This window comes from Halichoerus grypus, chromosome 15, assembly GCF_964656455.1.
Source record: "Halichoerus grypus chromosome 15, mHalGry1.hap1.1, whole genome shotgun sequence".
Lineage (NCBI taxonomy): Eukaryota > Metazoa > Chordata > Mammalia > Carnivora > Phocidae > Halichoerus > Halichoerus grypus.
The window spans coordinates 48,430,762-48,446,575 of NC_135726.1; the positions used below are offsets into that span (position 1 = coordinate 48,430,762).

The 15,814-nt window shown below is 52.8% G+C and overlaps 2 protein-coding genes across 3 annotated transcripts; both read left to right on the top strand.

Annotated features, from left to right (window-relative positions):
- Window positions 1-180: 180 nt before the first annotated feature.
- Window positions 181-11,115, top strand: SNRPA (small nuclear ribonucleoprotein polypeptide A). The gene is made up of 7 exons (XM_036095018.2): window positions 181-320; window positions 777-871; window positions 4,484-4,656; window positions 6,700-6,879; window positions 8,738-8,911; window positions 9,265-9,353; window positions 10,749-11,115. Exons 2-7 carry the CDS (start codon window positions 799-801, stop codon window positions 10,906-10,908), a joined length of 849 nt encoding a protein of 282 aa, XP_035950911.1. The 5' UTR covers window positions 181-320; window positions 777-798; the 3' UTR covers window positions 10,909-11,115.
- A 53-nt stretch (window positions 11,116-11,168) lies between these two features.
- On the top strand, window positions 11,169-15,265 carry MIA (MIA SH3 domain containing). 2 transcript variants are annotated; one of them, XM_078063405.1, is made up of 4 exons: window positions 11,169-14,031; window positions 14,117-14,250; window positions 14,727-14,837; window positions 15,171-15,265. In XM_078063405.1, the coding sequence occupies exons 1-4, from the start codon at window positions 13,905-13,907 to the stop codon at window positions 15,192-15,194; spliced, it is 396 nt and encodes a 131-aa protein (XP_077919531.1). In that variant the 5' UTR covers window positions 11,169-13,904; the 3' UTR covers window positions 15,195-15,265. The 2 variants fall into 2 exon arrangements, with proteins under 2 accessions (XP_077919531.1, XP_077919530.1); XM_078063404.1 differs by having other exon boundaries at window positions 14,727-15,265.
- The last annotated feature ends 549 nt before the right edge of the window (window positions 15,266-15,814 follow it).

Genomic DNA, 15,814 nt, shown 5'->3' on the forward strand with positions numbered 1-15,814 from the left:
GCCCCCCCGGAAGAGACTGAAGCGCGAGCGGCTTCTCCATTGGCATGAAGTGCGTGAGGGGCCGCGGCCTTCGCTGATTGGTCCGTAGACCCTCAGTGCCGGGTCGGGCGGGGTTTTTCAGCCGAGGCGGGAACCCAAATGTCGTTTTTGATTGGCAAGGTTTGGGTCCAGGGGCGCGACTGACTCTGATTGGTCAAGGTACTGAGTTTCCGCGCGGGATTGGCTTGCAGAAAGATAAAGGCGGGACCAGGAGAGGAAGCTTTGGTAGTCGGCTCTCAGAAACGTAGGCGGTGACTCTTGCAGGAGCTGCGGCTCTGTTGGTGAGTAATCTCGGGCAACGGCGGCCATCGGCGCCGGGCGAGCGGAGCGCTTGCCGCCTGGGCCTTCTCGCGCCTCGTGTGGGGAAACTATCTTCCCGCTGCGCGAGGTTAGGGCGCCTCAGTCGTGTCTTTCCTTAACTGACTCCTACATCCGGGTTTTTTTCTGCTGGGCCGTCCTTTGAGCTCGTGGGCCAATGGGGTTCGCCACTTAGGACGCTCCGCCTACTGGGTCGCGTAGAGCATCTTGGGACTCGTAGTAAACCTCTCGAGATCTCCCTCTACCACGCGGGGAGCAGAAGCTGTCCAGCTTTCGCTTTGTTTTCCAAGCTGTGCCTCCTTCCCGCCTCTCCCGACTTCCTCCTGGAAGGAAGATCCCTGAGCAGCCCGTTAAGCCCGTTTTGGGGCAGAGGATTTGGAGAAACCCAGGGCTGAAGTTACCTTTTTTCCTTCTTTCAGCTCTACCTCGGCATCTATCTCCATGGCAGTTCCCGAGACCCGCCCCAACCACACTATTTATATCAACAACCTCAACGAGAAGATCAAGAAGGATGGTGAGTTCTGGGGATAGTCCAGACTCCAGGTTACCTCGCACGAGCCGGCCCCCTCTTGCATACCCCGCATTCACTTCTCTTCCTTCGCTTTCTCCAGCCAAACCGTCAGTTAATCCTTCAGCCTTTGCACACACTGCTTCCTGTGTCTTTAACGCGCCTCCAGTCCATCTTGTACTCTGGCCATCAGCCTGGTCACTGTTGTTCGTCTTTGAAGGTTTCAGCTCACAGGACTCCTCCAAGAACCCTTCGGCGTCCCCTTTCCCCTCAGGTGCCTGCCTCTGACTTCCCAGAGGCCCTGGACATGTCCCGCTCAAGCCCTGATGGTTCTGGGCTGTTACGGGGTTGTCTGCACTGGTGTGTGAGCTCCATGAGAGTAAGCGCTGGGATGGTCTTGGTCCCCGTCCTGTACTCAGTGATCGGCCCACTGTGGAGGTGTTTGATTTCAAAAAGGAAATGAAGTAAGAGTAAGATGGTTAACACCATCATCAGGTACTGATATGTACATCTTTATTAAGTTAAATTCTCACAACAATATTTCAGGAAGGAGTCTCAGATTAGGAATCAGACTCAGGTGATGTGACTTGCCCAGGGTCACACAACAAGGTAAAGTGGTTGAGGCCACCAGTGTGGAATTCTGCTTAAGAACTCTATTCTTTTTTTTTTTTTTTTTTTTTAAGATTTTATTTATTTATTTGACAGAGAGAGACAGCGAGAGAGGGAACACAAGTAGGGAGAGTGGGAGAGGGAGAAGCAGGCTTCCCGCTGAGCAGGGAGCCCGATGTGGGGCTTGATCCCAGGACCCTGGGATCATGACCTGAGGCGAAGGCAGACGCTTAACGACTGAGCCACCCAGGCGCCCAGAACTCTATTCTTTTTTTTTTTTTTTTAATTTATTTATTTATTTGAGAGAGCGAGAATGAGAGAGAGAGAGAGTACATGAGAGGGGGGGAGGGTCAGAGGGAGAAGCAGGCTCCCCGCTGAGCAGGGAGCCCGATGCGGGACTCGATCCCGGGACTCCAGGATCATGACCTGAGCCGAAGGCAGTCGCCTAACCAACTGAGCCACCCAGGCGCCCAAGAACTCTATTCTTGACATTGGACGTATTTTTCCATTTTCTTTATCACCTTTATTGAGTTTCATTTTCTATATTTGAAAATTGAACAAAGCCCTAGTACTTTCTTTGCATGGATGTTACATGGATTACATTAGCCAAACATCCATGCAGTGCTTCCTTTTATGGTATCCAGTCGTTAGTAAGGGCTGGATAAAATTTATCGCTTATTATCCCCTTAAGAAAATTCTTGGGTTGGGGGCGCCTGGGTGGCTCAGTCGGTTAAGCGTCTGCCTTCGGCTCAGGTCATGATCCCAGGGTCCTGGGATCGAGCCCCGCATCAGGCTCCTTGCTCAGTGGGGAGCCTGCTTCTCCCTCTCCCTCTGCCCGCCGCTCCCCCTGTTTGTACACTCTCTCTGTGTCAAATAAATAAATAAAATCTTAAAAAAAAAAAAGAAAAAAGAAAATTCTGGCGGGGGTGGAGAAAATTCTTGGGGAGAACCAAAGGAGTTTGCCGGAATTAAGTTTGAGCTGTTGAAGAAAACCAGACAAGCCATGTAAATCCCCTTGTGCCTTTAGAGTATCGTGCCCAGCCAGTACTCTGTGGTGCTGGGGAAACACTGGTGACAGACAGTCCTGGTCCTGCCTTCATGGGGCCACAGTCCAGTGGGGAAGGCAGACCTGCTTCCAGACAGCGGTAGCCCAGAGTAGCCAGGGCCGTGATTGGGGAAGCATAAGCAGAGTGGTCAGGACTGGGATGGGGCATCCCGACAGAGGGGTTTGTTCTCTCTCATAGAAGAGGAGACATTTCAGAGAAGCCTTCCAGGTAGGGGAAGCACAGTGTATATGTCGTGGTGAGGGAGAAGAGTGTTCCGAACCTGGACCAACATGTGCAGATGTCTAGTGGCAGAAGAGAGCCCGGGCCATTCTGGAAACGACAAGCAGTTTGTGTGACTGAGGCTGGTGACACAGTGAGCAGTGCACTGATGGTTTGTGGGATCTTGTGGGCGGGTGGGCCGTTAGACTTTGTCCTGAGGCCATCAGGGAGCCAGGCGAGGGACACAGTCTGATGTGAGGACAACGTATGGAGGGTGAACTTGAGTGGGCGAGAAGGGAGAGAGGCCCAGAGTCCAGGGGAATGACTGAGGCCCAAACTGGGTTCATGGGGGTGGAGAGAAACACCAGAAATGGCATCAGGAGAATTTTTGGCAAATTTTGCCAAAACACATTTTGCTTCCCTCTTTACCTCACTATTTTCTTTTCTTCCCTCACCTAGTCTTTCAGCAGGTGTCTTCAGCTCAGATGCCTCCTTTGTTTTGTTTTTTGTTGTTGTTTTTTTAAGGATTTTATTTGTCAGAGAGCACAAGCAGGGGGAGTGGCAGGCAGAGAGAGGGAGAAGCAGGCTCCCCGCTGAGCAGAGAGCCTGATGTGGGGCTCAATCCCAGACCCTGGGATAATGACCTGAGCCGAAGGTAGACCCCCAACTGAGTGAGTCCCCCAGGCGTCCCTCAGATGCCTTCTTTGCATAAGATTGTTTTTTTTCTGTCAGGTGTGGTAGTTTGTTTGTGAGATACGGTGGCATGGGGTTCAGATGGACTTGGGTCCCGGTCCCCGCTGTGTAGCTTCTTCCCAGTACCTTCAGGGCACTCCTCCTGAGCCAGCAATGAATCCTCTGAGTGCCTGTTTTCCTGTTCGTAAAATTGAGACCGTTCCGGTCGCTGTCTCACGAAGTGGTGGTGAGAACTTAGTGAAGTTTTTTCCGTAAAACATTTAGTGGTCTCTTTCTTCATGCAGATGTTCTTGGTGAAGCCTGGGTGCTAGAATCTGCACTGAGCCTGGGGCCACTGCAGTAAGCCAACTGGAGGGGCTTGTAGTTAAGGATAGCCAAACAAGGAAGCAAATGTGAGGTCAGGAGGTGGGAAATACCGCGAAGGAAAAGCAAGTAGGGTGCAAGGAGTGGGGAGAGTGACAACGGGGCACCTCTGTTAAGACAGGATGGTCGGGGGCGGCCTCTGAAGTGGGAACACTTTTACTGAGAGCTGGGTGACTAGAAGGAGGCAGCGGTGTACACATCAGGAGAAAGGTCCTTGTGGTGGAGGCAGCAGCCGGGGCAAAGGTCCTGGGGCAGCATCCGTGTACTGGCCCGGGAAAGGGCTATGAGGCCAGTGTGACTGGAGATAGGGGCGGTGGGGTGGAAGGTGGGGGACCAGGTTGGAGAGGTTGGCCAGGGCCACCTCACACAGGCCTGGGTCAAGGTGCTGGTGACGGGGAAAAGCACGCTCACATTTATCGAGCATTTGTCATGGGCCCTTTGTTACGTGGGCCTCCTGTTCTTCATCCAGCAGGAGGTACCCGTACCCTCCATGCTCTCAGAGGAGCGCCCACAACCCACCCCTGCTGGCATTGCTGGCCCTTGAGGGGTTCCTGACCTGTGGCAGCGTGTCAGGGGGCCGATGGTTTCCCTTCTGGGCCTCGCTCGGCTCTGAAAAAGGAACTCAGCCCCCAGGACAAGGTACCAAGACCTCCAGTCACCCATGGGCCTTCCCTTCCTCCCCCTGCAGAGCTGAAGAAGTCCCTCTATGCCATCTTCTCCCAGTTTGGCCAGATCCTGGATATCCTGGTTTCCCGGAGCCTGAAGATGAGGGGCCAGGCCTTTGTCATTTTCAAGGAGGTCAGCAGCGCCACCAACGCCCTGCGCTCCATGCAGGGTTTCCCCTTCTACGACAAGCCCATGGTGAGTGCCGTGGCAGACTGGGTGGGTCTGGACCTCCTGGCACTCGTAGTCCGGTCCCCTAAAGTCAGGAATCTCTCTGGCTGTTGGTCAGCGTTCACTGTTCTTTGTACTAGGGCGGGTGGGGGGTGGGGGCGCCCAGTGACCGAGGGAGCCCCCAGCCCTGCCCTTTCAGACCCCAGATGGTGACGACCCAGAGGGGCCAGGGCTGGGATAGGGGAAGTGCACAGATCTTGGGGGAGCTTAGGAGAGGCACTTCACCCAGTCTGGGGGTTCAGAGAAGGCTTTCTGGATGTGAGGCTCAAAGGAGAAGGACTAGCTGGGGGAGGGGGGGGAGAAAGTGTTAGATAACTGGGAGCATTTGTAGTTGAGGACGTGGGTCAAGTCGGTTTGGCTGGAGCGAAGGGTGGGTGTGGGGTGGGGGTGCTTGGGAGCCATGGAAGGGTTTAGGGAGATGCCTCTGGCGGTTGGGGAGAGTGAATTAGAGGCGGGAAGTTAGGGGAGGCTGGGTGTGAGGGAGCCCCAGCCAGGACCAGGGTGGGGGCCATGAATGGGTAGAAATGGGTGGGTTGCAGGGGTTTAAGAGACCAAGTGGACAGCCAGCGGGGCTGCATTCTGGGCGGTGGGGAATGGCTTAAAGTTCCCGCCCTGAACTAGCATTCCTGCCGTATCACTGGCAGCCATCTTTGGTTCCTGGGGCCTTTTTCCGTATCCCTCGATCAGTGGAGTTTCACCTGATGGGACTGTGCCTCCTTGAACCAACTCCCTTGGGGAGGGAACAGCAAATGCTGGTGTGTCCAGGTCCCAGGCGGGTCACCTCCCGTGGAAGACAGTGGGCCCCGGGAGCCGTGGGGTAGCCTGGAACCCTACCGTCGTGTGGAGGGGGCCCGGATGTGCCTGCTCTCACCTCTGGGTGTGAGCCCAGACTTAGTGCATCTTCCATTGCTTTTCTGGAACAGCTGGGAACTCGCTCTTGAAGTATAAAGATCATAGTGTTACCGTGTTGATCCTCCTCCCCTGCTCCCCAGATCACCGCGCGGAGCATTTCAGACACTCACGTGAGAGTGAGTTCTGTGAGGGAGTCTGTCAGGCCTGCCTTCGGAACCTCTGCCGCTGCCTGCTTCCTCCTCCCCTGTGGCTTTCCTGGTCTCTGCTTGGACCCCTGCTCCCCACAGGCTCTTCTCCATGTGCAGTCCCAGGGCTGCTTCCAGCACACCCGGGAAATGTCCTCACTCCCTGCTTGGGACACTCCATGGCTCCCAGCTTTTCCCAGGGAAAAAACCCAAACTCCTGCCTCCTCATCCCCGTTGATCTTGAACATGCCGCACACCTTGTCCACTGTTCCCTTTGGTAGAACGCTTGTTTCCTAGATCTTCCTCTCTGTCTCTACCCCAGTGTCACTTCACGGAGGCCTCTCTTAGCCACACTCTGAAATTTTTGATTCTTACCTTTTTTTTTCTTTCCTTTTTCTTTTTTTTTTTTTAAGTAGGCTTCACGCCCAACCTGGGGCTTGAACTCGCAACCCTGAGATTGAGAGTCGCATGCTCTGAGTCGGCCACTTTTTAATCTTTTTCATCGTGTCTTTCTCACCGCGTACAGCATGAGGGCAGGGGCCTTTGTGGGCTGTACCCCCAGAAGAGAGGTTCTCCATAGACCGCTGAGCATGAGCTTTAGCCTGGGGGTCTAAACTCTTGTGTGATTGGAACCCCCCTGCATAGTGTTCCTGTCCTGGCCCTATTTTCTTGAGCTTCTGCCTTTGGCCCGATGCTCAGGACTGTCGCATCTTCCCTTCAGAATCACAGCAACCCACTAACCAAACACCTCATGCGTGCCAGCGACTATTCCAAGCACTTAAGCTCATTTAGTCCTTACAGTCATCCTTTCAAGTGGGAAATTTCCACAGTCCCCATTTTACAGATGAGGACGTTGAGGCCAAGGGATTTCCATAACCTTACTCACTGAGCCTCTGGTACAGGTCTGCTTTTGCACCCAGGCAATTTGGCTTTGAGATCGATGCTCTTCACCCTTCTGCTCTCTGTTTGGCAGCGCATTCAGTATGCCAAGACTGACTCGGATATCATTGCCAAGATGAAGGGCACCTTCGTGGAGCGGGACCGCAAGCGGGAGAAGAGGAAGCCCAAGAGCCAGGAGACCCCAGCGGCCAAGAAGGCCGTACAGGGTGGGGCAGCCGCCCCCGTGGTGGGGGCTGTCCAGGGACCTGTCCCGGTAAGCCAGGGCTCAGAGATGATGCCCACTCCCCATCAGGCCTGCCTTAGCCTTGTGGCCTGGCATGTGGGCACAATGGGTGGGGGAGGTCTCTCCTTGGGGTTCTGGCCCCCTCCCTTTCCATTTCCTTCCAGAACTTGTGTGCCTCTCTCTGAGGGATTGCGCACTTGGGTGATGGACTCTGCACTTGGGTGATGGACTCTGCACTTGGAAATGCCTCTGTGCTTCCCCAGCTTTTTCAGGAGCTTTCTTTCTCTGTGTCTCTGTCCCTTGGTTTCTTTCTCCCCTTGACCTTAATCTTGTTGTCTATGTCTTAATGTCTATGCAGAAAATCCAGAGGAAGCCACGAACCAACTTTTTTGGATTAATTAGTGAATTTAATTTATCAGGCTCACCAGAGAGAAGGTCAGTGTGGAAGAAGTCAGTTTTATTTCTCTGTGCTAGCAACAAACAAGTAGATTCCAAATTTTAAAATAGCTCAGGATTAAATCCAATGAAAGGTGTGCAAAAACCACCTACTAAAAGTATAGAACATTTCACTGAGAGAAATGGGAGGTGAATTCAGCAAATGGATAGGCGACTCAAAACTTAAGATGCCAGTCCTCCAGATTGGCCTAACACTCAACACAATTCCGATCAAAATGCCAGCAGGAATTTTGGGGACATTGGCTGTCCATTTCCACAGGGCTGTGGAAAGGCAAGGCAAGGCAGGTAAGGAGAATGAAGCTGGGAGGCCCGCTGTAGGCGTCAAGATAATGTGACATTGGCCTAAGGGGATGGAGATGGACCAGGTGGCAGAAGAGAGTCCAGAAATAGGTCCACATAGGCATGGTTTCTCAGCCGGTGAAGGCTCCATCGAGGTCCAGTGGTGAAAGGACTTTTTTTTTTTTTTTGCTAATAAATGGATGAATTGAATGTCTGTGAGGCAAAGAATTAGTCTTACTTCAGCTATATAAGTTAATTTGAGATGAATCGTAGACCTCAATGTGACAGCTAAAACAATAAAGCTTCTAGAAAGAAACAGGAAAATCTCTTCATGACCTTTGTGAGGGCCCGAGAAGTAGAAACGCCCTGTTTTCTAAATAGAATCGAGAAAGCACGAAGTACTTCAGAAGAGCTAGGCGAATTGCATCTGTTCCTTACTGCTGGGTCTCCACGTTGGCTTTTCTGCCCGGGTCACACACTGTTTGTCCGGCTTTCACCAGTGCCAGGTCACTTTCTGTCTGGCGTCACCAGCGGGCCCGGGGTTCCTGCCCAGCTTCCCTCTTCTTACCCAATTCCCTTTTCTGCACCCAGCTTTTTGTCTACCTTTGAGTCCTCAGCTGTGGTTCCCGCGCCCCTGGCCGCCCCGTCTCCCCTGGGGGCATGAGCTGCGTGCCTTCGGGCTGGCTCCCTTCCATTTCGCTCCACATCTGCCCTGTCCAGCCCTGTCCATCTCCGCCTTCCGCTCTCTGTTCCTCTTTTCGCTGTAGGTCTCTTTTCTCCCCCCCTTCCCAAGGAAAAGTATAACTGCTCATTACAGTGTTTACTTCCACTTCTTTTGTTAACAGTCATTAGCATTTTCCAGTCTTTTTTTTTTTTTTTTTTTTCCTATAGTGATGAACAGTTGGGTCACGTTGGTTAGTTTTTCTACGTTAAAAAAAATTTTTTTTTTAAGTTTCTAGTTTGATATCCGCCTTGAGCCTGGGTCAGTTTTGCTCCATCCATTTTCCTTCGGGTGACCTTTGTCTCCATGGGTGCCTTGGGCTCTGTCCCCTGTGTCTTTCACACCCTGGATCTCCTGACACCCTCTGGTCCGCTCTGCCTCCTGCTGACACCAAACCCGCCCCGCTCAGCCCTGCCCTCCGTCTCTCCGCAGGGCATGCCCCCGATGACCCAGGCGCCCCGCATCATGCACCACATGCCTGGCCAGCCTCCCTACATGCCGCCTCCTGGCATGATCCCACCTCCAGGCCTGGCTCCTGGCCAGATCCCGCCAGGGGCCATGCCCCCGCAGCAGCTTATGCCGGGACAGATGCCGCCTGCCCAGCCTGTAAGTGTCTCCTTCTCCTGGGGTCCCATAAACAGCTAGAACATGGGAATAGAAAGGGACGGGTTGGGGCTCTGTTGGAGGGAAAGAGAGGGATTGTTGGAGGAGCTTCGGTCAGGGTGAGGCTGGAGCGGCGACCAGACCCTGGTTTGATTCGGTGAACTTCTGCGGAGCACCCGCTGCTGGATACAGCAGGGCTCTTAGTGGCTTGTAGGCTGGTGGGGGCAAGGTGGCGTAGACAGGCAACATCAGCGATGTCAGGTGAAGGGGGCAGAAAGAATTCAAGCGGGGTGGGGGTGGGAAACAGGAAGGCACTAGGTACCCCTAGACTCATGGGCTCTGTCACTTCCTTGCAGCTTTCAGAAAATCCACCAAATCACATCTTATTCCTCACCAACTTGCCCGAGGAGACCAACGAGCTCATGCTGTCCATGCTTTTCAACCAGTAAGTGGGGCCAGTAGCTTTGCAGGGGCCAGAGGGCAATGGCCAGGAGATGGCACCATGGGGCCAGGCCTCGGAGTTCTGCTGTGCAGCCCTGAGCCTGCTTAGGATTTGCAGGCAGGACAGTGACTAGAGGCCTAAAAGGTGGAAACTGAGGCCAGGCCCACAGCCTGAGGAGGTATGGTAGTGGCAAGCTTAGGGTATAGCAGTGCGAGACCTTCCTCGACTTCCTGAGGGGTGGGGGAGTCCCTGGGCCTCCTTTCCAGCCTCGAAATCAGAAAAGTGCTTGGTGTGTATAAAATAACGGCAAGGTGGCATCGAGCACTGGCTAGAGGCCCAAATCGGCTGCAAAATCAAACTGCGTTGGTGGGAGATGGGGATGATTGAAACCTCATGTGCTGGTAATGGGGTGTAACCACTATGGCTGTTGCGTTCAGTGAAGCAGGGGGTATGTGCTCACCTGGTGACCCTGCTTCTAATCTTAATATCCTAAAGATACTCTTAAGGTGAGTCCCAAGGGATGTGGATGGACCTCATTCCTCCGGGTGGTGGGGAGTTGGAGCCAGCCTGGGGAAGAGGGAGAGGGTCAGACGCGCTACTCGCCATGACCTGCTCTGGGGCAGTTGGAAGAATAGAGCAGCACGGATGGTTCTTTGTAACACGACAGGGAATTTTGAGAAACTCCGTAAGACAGAAAAAAACAATATCACACGTATATCCTTCTGTAAAACAATACGTACTTTGTAAGAGCGGCGGCAGAAGAAAGTGTACCCAGCACGCATGAGGATGGTTGCCCAATGGGGAAGGAAGTTAGGGAAGACAAGGGGGAAATGAGAGAAACAGCAGATCATAAAAAGTCAGGGTAGTGTTTATTTCTGGAACGGGGTGGGTGGGTTATGATTGGGGAAGGACATGGGGGCAGTGTTCTGTTTTTTTTTATTTTTTTATTTTTCAAAGATTTTATTTGAGACAGAGAGAGTGCGCCCAGGCAGGGGGAGGGGCAGAGGGAGAGGGAGAAGCAGACTCCCGACTGAGCAGGGAGCCCAATCCGGGGCTTGATCCCAGGACCCTGGGATCATGACCTGAGCCCAAGGCAGACGCTTAACGACTGAGCCACCCAGGCCCTCCTGTGTGTCCTGTTTCTTGATTTAAGTTGTGGTTGCATAGGCATGGGTGTTCATGTTAAAATATTTCCTTAAATGACACGTTTACATTGTGTGTACTTATTTATGTTAGGGTTCCTCAGCTTCACACTGTGTGCATCTGGGGCTGGATAATCCTTTCTTACTGTGCATTGTAGGATGTGTAGCAGTATCCCTGGTCTCTAGGCTCCCGATGCCAGAACATTTCGGGGGAGACACCAAGTCTGGATCCCTGAGGTTTCTTCCCTTCTTTCAGGTTCCCTGGCTTCAAGGAGGTCCGACTGGTCCCCGGGCGGCACGACATCGCCTTTGTGGAGTTTGACAATGAGGTTCAGGCAGGGGCTGCTCGTGACGCACTGCAGGGCTTCAAGATCACCCAGAACAATGCCATGAAGATCTCCTTTGCCAAGAAGTAGCACCTTTTCCCCCTGCCTGCCCCTGCCCCCTGTTCTGGGGCCACCCCTTCCCCCCCTTGGCTCAGCCCCCTGAAGGTAAGTCCCCCTCGGGGGCCTTCTCAGAGCCGTGTGTGAGTGAGTGGTCGCCACACAGCATTGTACCCAGAGTCTGTCCCCAGACATTGCACCTGGCGCTGTTAGGTTGGAATTAAAATGGTTTTTTTTTGAGGTTCGGTTTTTCACAACCATTTGTCGTTTTTATTTTCTTGTCGTCTGTGCCGCCTTTTCTTGCACATCAGAATATTCTGGGTGTTTGGATCTCTTAGCATGCTGGGGTTTGCAGCCTTGGGAAAACACAGAATAATGTAGTAACTTTGTCTAAGCTTCAGGCATCTTTACTAGTTTGGAAAAATTTCTGTTTTGTCTCCATCAGCATTCAGAGCAGGAAATTGAAACCCAGGCTGCCATGTGCAGTTGGGCAGGTTGTGTACTACACAAGGATGCCACCCACCTTTAAGGGGGCACTATTTACTTTGTAGATTCGTATGTTTTTTCTAACTTGATAGTGTTAAGAAAGGTTTTTCTTCGCCTTTTTTGAATCTTCACAAAAATGCCTTCTGTCGTAGCAACAGTCCCTAGAAACCACGCTAGATACTTCAGGAAGAAAAGGAAGGGAACTGGGTGCTCAGGAATTCATTGGAAGGATAGAGGAGTGGTAGCCTGGGTTTGAGACACTTGAGTTGAAGTTTGCAGTCTCTGATTGAGCTGCAGTGTGGACTTCAGGAAGGCGCCAATGCTGCTGATGGAAGTGCCCGGCCCACATGGGAAGCCACTGACCAGGCACAAAGGGTGTGGCCACTTCAAACACCGCTAATCTTCCCTGCTGGCCACCCGCCAGCCAGGAGCCTCGGGCAGGTGGCTGAACCACGTCCTGCAGTCCCCTGGCTGCAGGGGAATCTAGGAAGTGGAGTTTCTGATTGGACAGTCATGTAATCTACCTGAAGCTATGGATAAGAAGGGAGATCAAAGGAGGGATCTTCTTTAGCAGTCTCTTAACAAACCTGATTCTGGGAAAAAAAAAATTTGTTTTAAAGATTTTATTTATTTATTTGAGAGAGAATGGGGAGCGGGGGCAGAGGAAGAGGGACAAGCAGACTCCCTGCTGAGTAGGGAGCCTGACAGGGTACTCGATCCCAGGACCCTGAGATCATGACCTGAGCTGAAGTCAGACGCTTAACCAACTGAGCCACCCAGGCACCCCTGGAAATTTTTTTAATTGACTCAAAAATACACATGGTCAGTAGATCCTGGTTTTTATTGTCTGCCTGGTGGACCCCCTAGCTGTTCCCCATGAGCAGCTGATGTCCCGGCTCCAAGCTTCATTTTCTTCCCAGGTAAGGGAAGAATTCCTGTATGTTAGTCCTGTGGTATTCATGGTTGGTACACACCACCACGGCCAACATACACCCACTGTCAGGCCCCCAGGAAGCACCATAAACTCAGCAAATACTTGCCGAGTACCTATCGTGCTAAATGCTCTTCTTGGCACAGGACACGCAGTGGTGAATGAAATCGACAGGCCAACTGCAAATACTGCAGTTGTTCTGATAAAACAACTGGGGTGGTGGGGCTGCGGAACAGTCCTGGGTGATCAAGGAAAGCCGATCATCAGACGTGACTTTGGAGCAGGCCTGTTTCTCCCATCCACGGTGGCGGTGCTGGGTATTGGGTGCGTGGAGATGGCTGAGGTCCAGGCTTTGCCCCTGACGAATTCTTCCCCACCCCCAAGCCCATGCGGCCCAATCCACTTCCCCCTTACAAAAGTTTGGACTCGAGGCCATAGGTGAGAATGCCCGAGGCCGGGAGATGGCCACCCAGGAGAATGACCTTGGGCACGGGGATCTATTGGAGACGCAGTTTTAGAGGTTGAGACTTGAGTTCAAATCCCCCCTCCGTTTTCTCCTGACCTTCGGCAGCAGACAACTCCACACTCAGTGAGTGACGGGTGTGGGCCTGGAGCCAAATCTGACCCCTCCGTTCCCCGGCTCTAACCTTGGGCAAGTTTCTGAAGGCTGTCCCCTGCCATTTCCACGGCAGCCCTCTTAAGGTGATGTAGAGTGTCCCTTTGAGTTAATAAGATAAAAATTAGTGCTGAGTGCTCTTTATTTTATTTTTTTTTTAATATTTTACTTATTTATTTTGACAGAGAGAGACAGGGAGAGAGGGAACACAAGCAGGGGGAGTGGCAGAGGGAGAAGCAGGTTTCCCGCTGAGCAGGGAGCCCGATATGGGGCTCGATATGGGGCTCGATCCCAGGACCCTGGGATCATGACCCGAGCCGAAGGCAGATGCTTAACAACTGAGCCATCCAGGTGCCCCCTGAGTGCTCTTTAAATAACTTAGCTTTCCTGGTCCCTATTTTAGTAAGGCGAGGCTCTTAGAAGAGAAATCGCTCAGGCCAGGTCACCCAGTCAGGAAGTGGCTTGTGAAGATAAATAGGGATTATGGTGGAGCATTGCTAGCCAGAAGCCCCAGCATAAAATACTTGGTTCTTGAGAGTGGGGGCTGTTCCTGGCGATCAAAAGGCTGCCTTGTTCTGTCCTTGAGCACAGGAAATTCCAAGGTAGTTTCTGTACTAGCTCCCTGTTTTTTGTTCTTGGAGGGGCAGCGGAGGGGCCCAGGTACCCAAGCAGCCTCAAGAGAAGATGGAATTAAATATCTCAGCCTGCCTGTCTGGGCCTCTGATTGTTGAGGGGGCTGGGTGGCTGTCACTTGGAGTGGCCTGGGCTGCTTTGGGCCTATCTGGGCGTTTCCTTGGGCAGGCAGCCCTCACCCTGTCCTTGAAATGGTTCTGGCTGGGTAGCAGCCTCTAGGGGTTGTGGGGGAAATTTGGGACTGGTTAAGGGCGGAGACAGGACTGAGAACACAGGTTTCCTTGTGTTGCTGGAGAGAGGGAGGGCAGAAGGAAATTGGAGACCCCATTTCCCCCTCGGTCACTCTCTTGCTTGGAGTCCACGATGGCTGGGTTGCCGGTGTTCCTCGGTGTCCTCATTTTGCTGTCTGCCTTCCCGGGGCCTAGTGTCGGGGGCCACGCCATGCCCAAGCTGGCTGACCGCAAGCTGTGTGCCGATGAGGAATGCAGCTGTAAGAGTTGGGGGTTGGGGGGCCTGGGGGCTTGGGCTGCCAGCCCATTGGGGGGTGCTGTCATTCCCTTCTATTCCTTCCCCAGACCCCATCTCCATGGCCGTGGCCCTTCAGGACTACGTGGCCCCCGACTGCCGTTTCCTGACCATACACAGGGGCCAAGTCGTGTATGTCTTCTCCAAGCTGAAGGGCCGAGGGCGGCTCTTCTGGGGAGGCAGTGTGAGTCTTGGGAGAACAAAAGAGGAAAGGATATGGGGCTGGGGTGGGAGTACACCCTAATTTTCCACCCAAAGGGAAAATTTGAGGGGGTGGACTGAAATAGTTTGGGGGGGGCAGGGGTATTGTGATCTACTTGGTTTTCACCTTGTTGAGCCATTATGGGGCACCCACTATCGTGCCAGGCCCTGTTCCAGACCCTGAAGATACAACAGCGAATGATCCCTTTTATTCTAATGGAAGGAGACAAGCCATCAAAAAATATCAGCAAATACGTGCTCCTCTGAGAATTAATACACACTGACTGGGTGGCTACTTCAGGTGGTCAGGGAGGGCCTCCCTGCGGTGGCTGTAGGCTGAGATCTGAGTGACAAGCATGGAGCCAGCCATCTGGAGATCAGGAAGAATAGTGCTATGATCTTCAGCAGGAACAAGTTTGCCATCTTCCCAGACCCAGGCTTTGCCTTCTTCCTCTCCAGGTTCAGGGAGATTACTATGGAGATTTAGCTGCTCGCCTGGGCTATTTCCCCAGCAGTGTTGTACGTGAGGACCAGACCCTGAAACCTGGCAAAATCGATGTGAAGACAGATGTGAGTGTCTTGGGGGCTGGCAGGGATCCAGAGGGAGGACCCTGGGGTTGTGATGATTGGCAAAGATACTCCTGCTTTTGGCGCCCTGGCAGCGTAGCTGTGTGCGCTAGGACAAATTCCCTGCCTCGGTTTTCTTATCTGTAAAATGGGGAGTGATTTTTAAGTCCCTGTCAGATTGAGAGGTGCAAAGATCAGGGAGCTCTGGCCTAATTTGCATAGCACGTGTTTGGCCAAACCTGGCCCCTGTCGCCACAGCCTTTGCTAAAACCACTAGATCCTTTGTGGTACGACCGCTCGTTTTTCTCCCCACTGTTTTCCCTTTCTCTTTTTCAGAAGTGGGATTTCTACTGCCAGTGAGCACAGCCTACCACTGTCCCTGCTGTTTTTTTCTTCCAGGCTTTATGCAAATATATCAGCCAAGTGCAAAATGCGGGTCTCTGTGGTCTTTATGGGGGGGGGCGGAAGGAGGTGTAACAAAGGAAATGTTTCCCCAGGTTCCTGAATTTAGCCAGTCAGCCCCCTGACTGTGGTAACGTCAGTGGTTGCTAGGCAGAGTTCCACTGACTAAAAGCTCTTTGCTCCAAGCTGGGTACCGGAGGTGGGCTCCTAAGCTTAGATATCACACACAAACAAATGAGAAGGCGGAATAACCCAAACAGCCCGGTTGCGGGTTTTAGTGTCCTCTCTAGACCAGTGGGAGTGAGTTGAACTATTGGGAATGAGCCAACCGGACCATGAAGAAGACATAAATCACAGAATAGAGGTTTTCGTGGAAGATCATCTGCAGAGGGAGATGGGAGGTTAGCCTGCGCGTATCCCCCCCCACCCCCGAGTTTTCGTCTTTTTTGCCTTTGAGGTCAGAAAGAGCGCTCGCCAGCTCAATATCCGCTCTTCTTCAGGGTCTTTCTGTCAATCCTGTCCATGCCCCCTTTGCAGCCATGTCCCCGCCCCCAGGTCCGCTCCTACCCAATCCAGAG

What these genes read in the sequence shown, in the direction of transcription:
- SNRPA (XM_036095018.2), top strand. Translation starts at nt 799, where the DNA reads ATGGCAGTTCCCGAGACCCGCCCCAACCACACTATTTATATCAACAAC. An exon ending in CCTTCTACGACAAGCCCATG is followed by an intron (nt 4,657 to 6,699) that starts GTGAGTGCCGTG and finishes TCTGTTTGGCAG; the next exon opens with CGCATTCAGTATGCCAAGAC. An exon ending in AGATGCCGCCTGCCCAGCCT is followed by an intron (nt 8,912 to 9,264) that starts GTAAGTGTCTCC and finishes ACTTCCTTGCAG; the next exon opens with CTTTCAGAAAATCCACCAAA.
- MIA (XM_078063404.1), top strand. Translation starts at nt 13,905, where the DNA reads ATGGCTGGGTTGCCGGTGTTCCTCGGTGTCCTCATTTTGCTGTCTGCC. An exon ending in TGCCGATGAGGAATGCAGCT is followed by an intron (nt 14,032 to 14,116) that starts GTAAGAGTTGGG and finishes TTCCTTCCCCAG; the next exon opens with ACCCCATCTCCATGGCCGTG. An exon ending in GGCTCTTCTGGGGAGGCAGT is followed by an intron (nt 14,251 to 14,726) that starts GTGAGTCTTGGG and finishes CTTCCTCTCCAG; the next exon opens with GTTCAGGGAGATTACTATGG.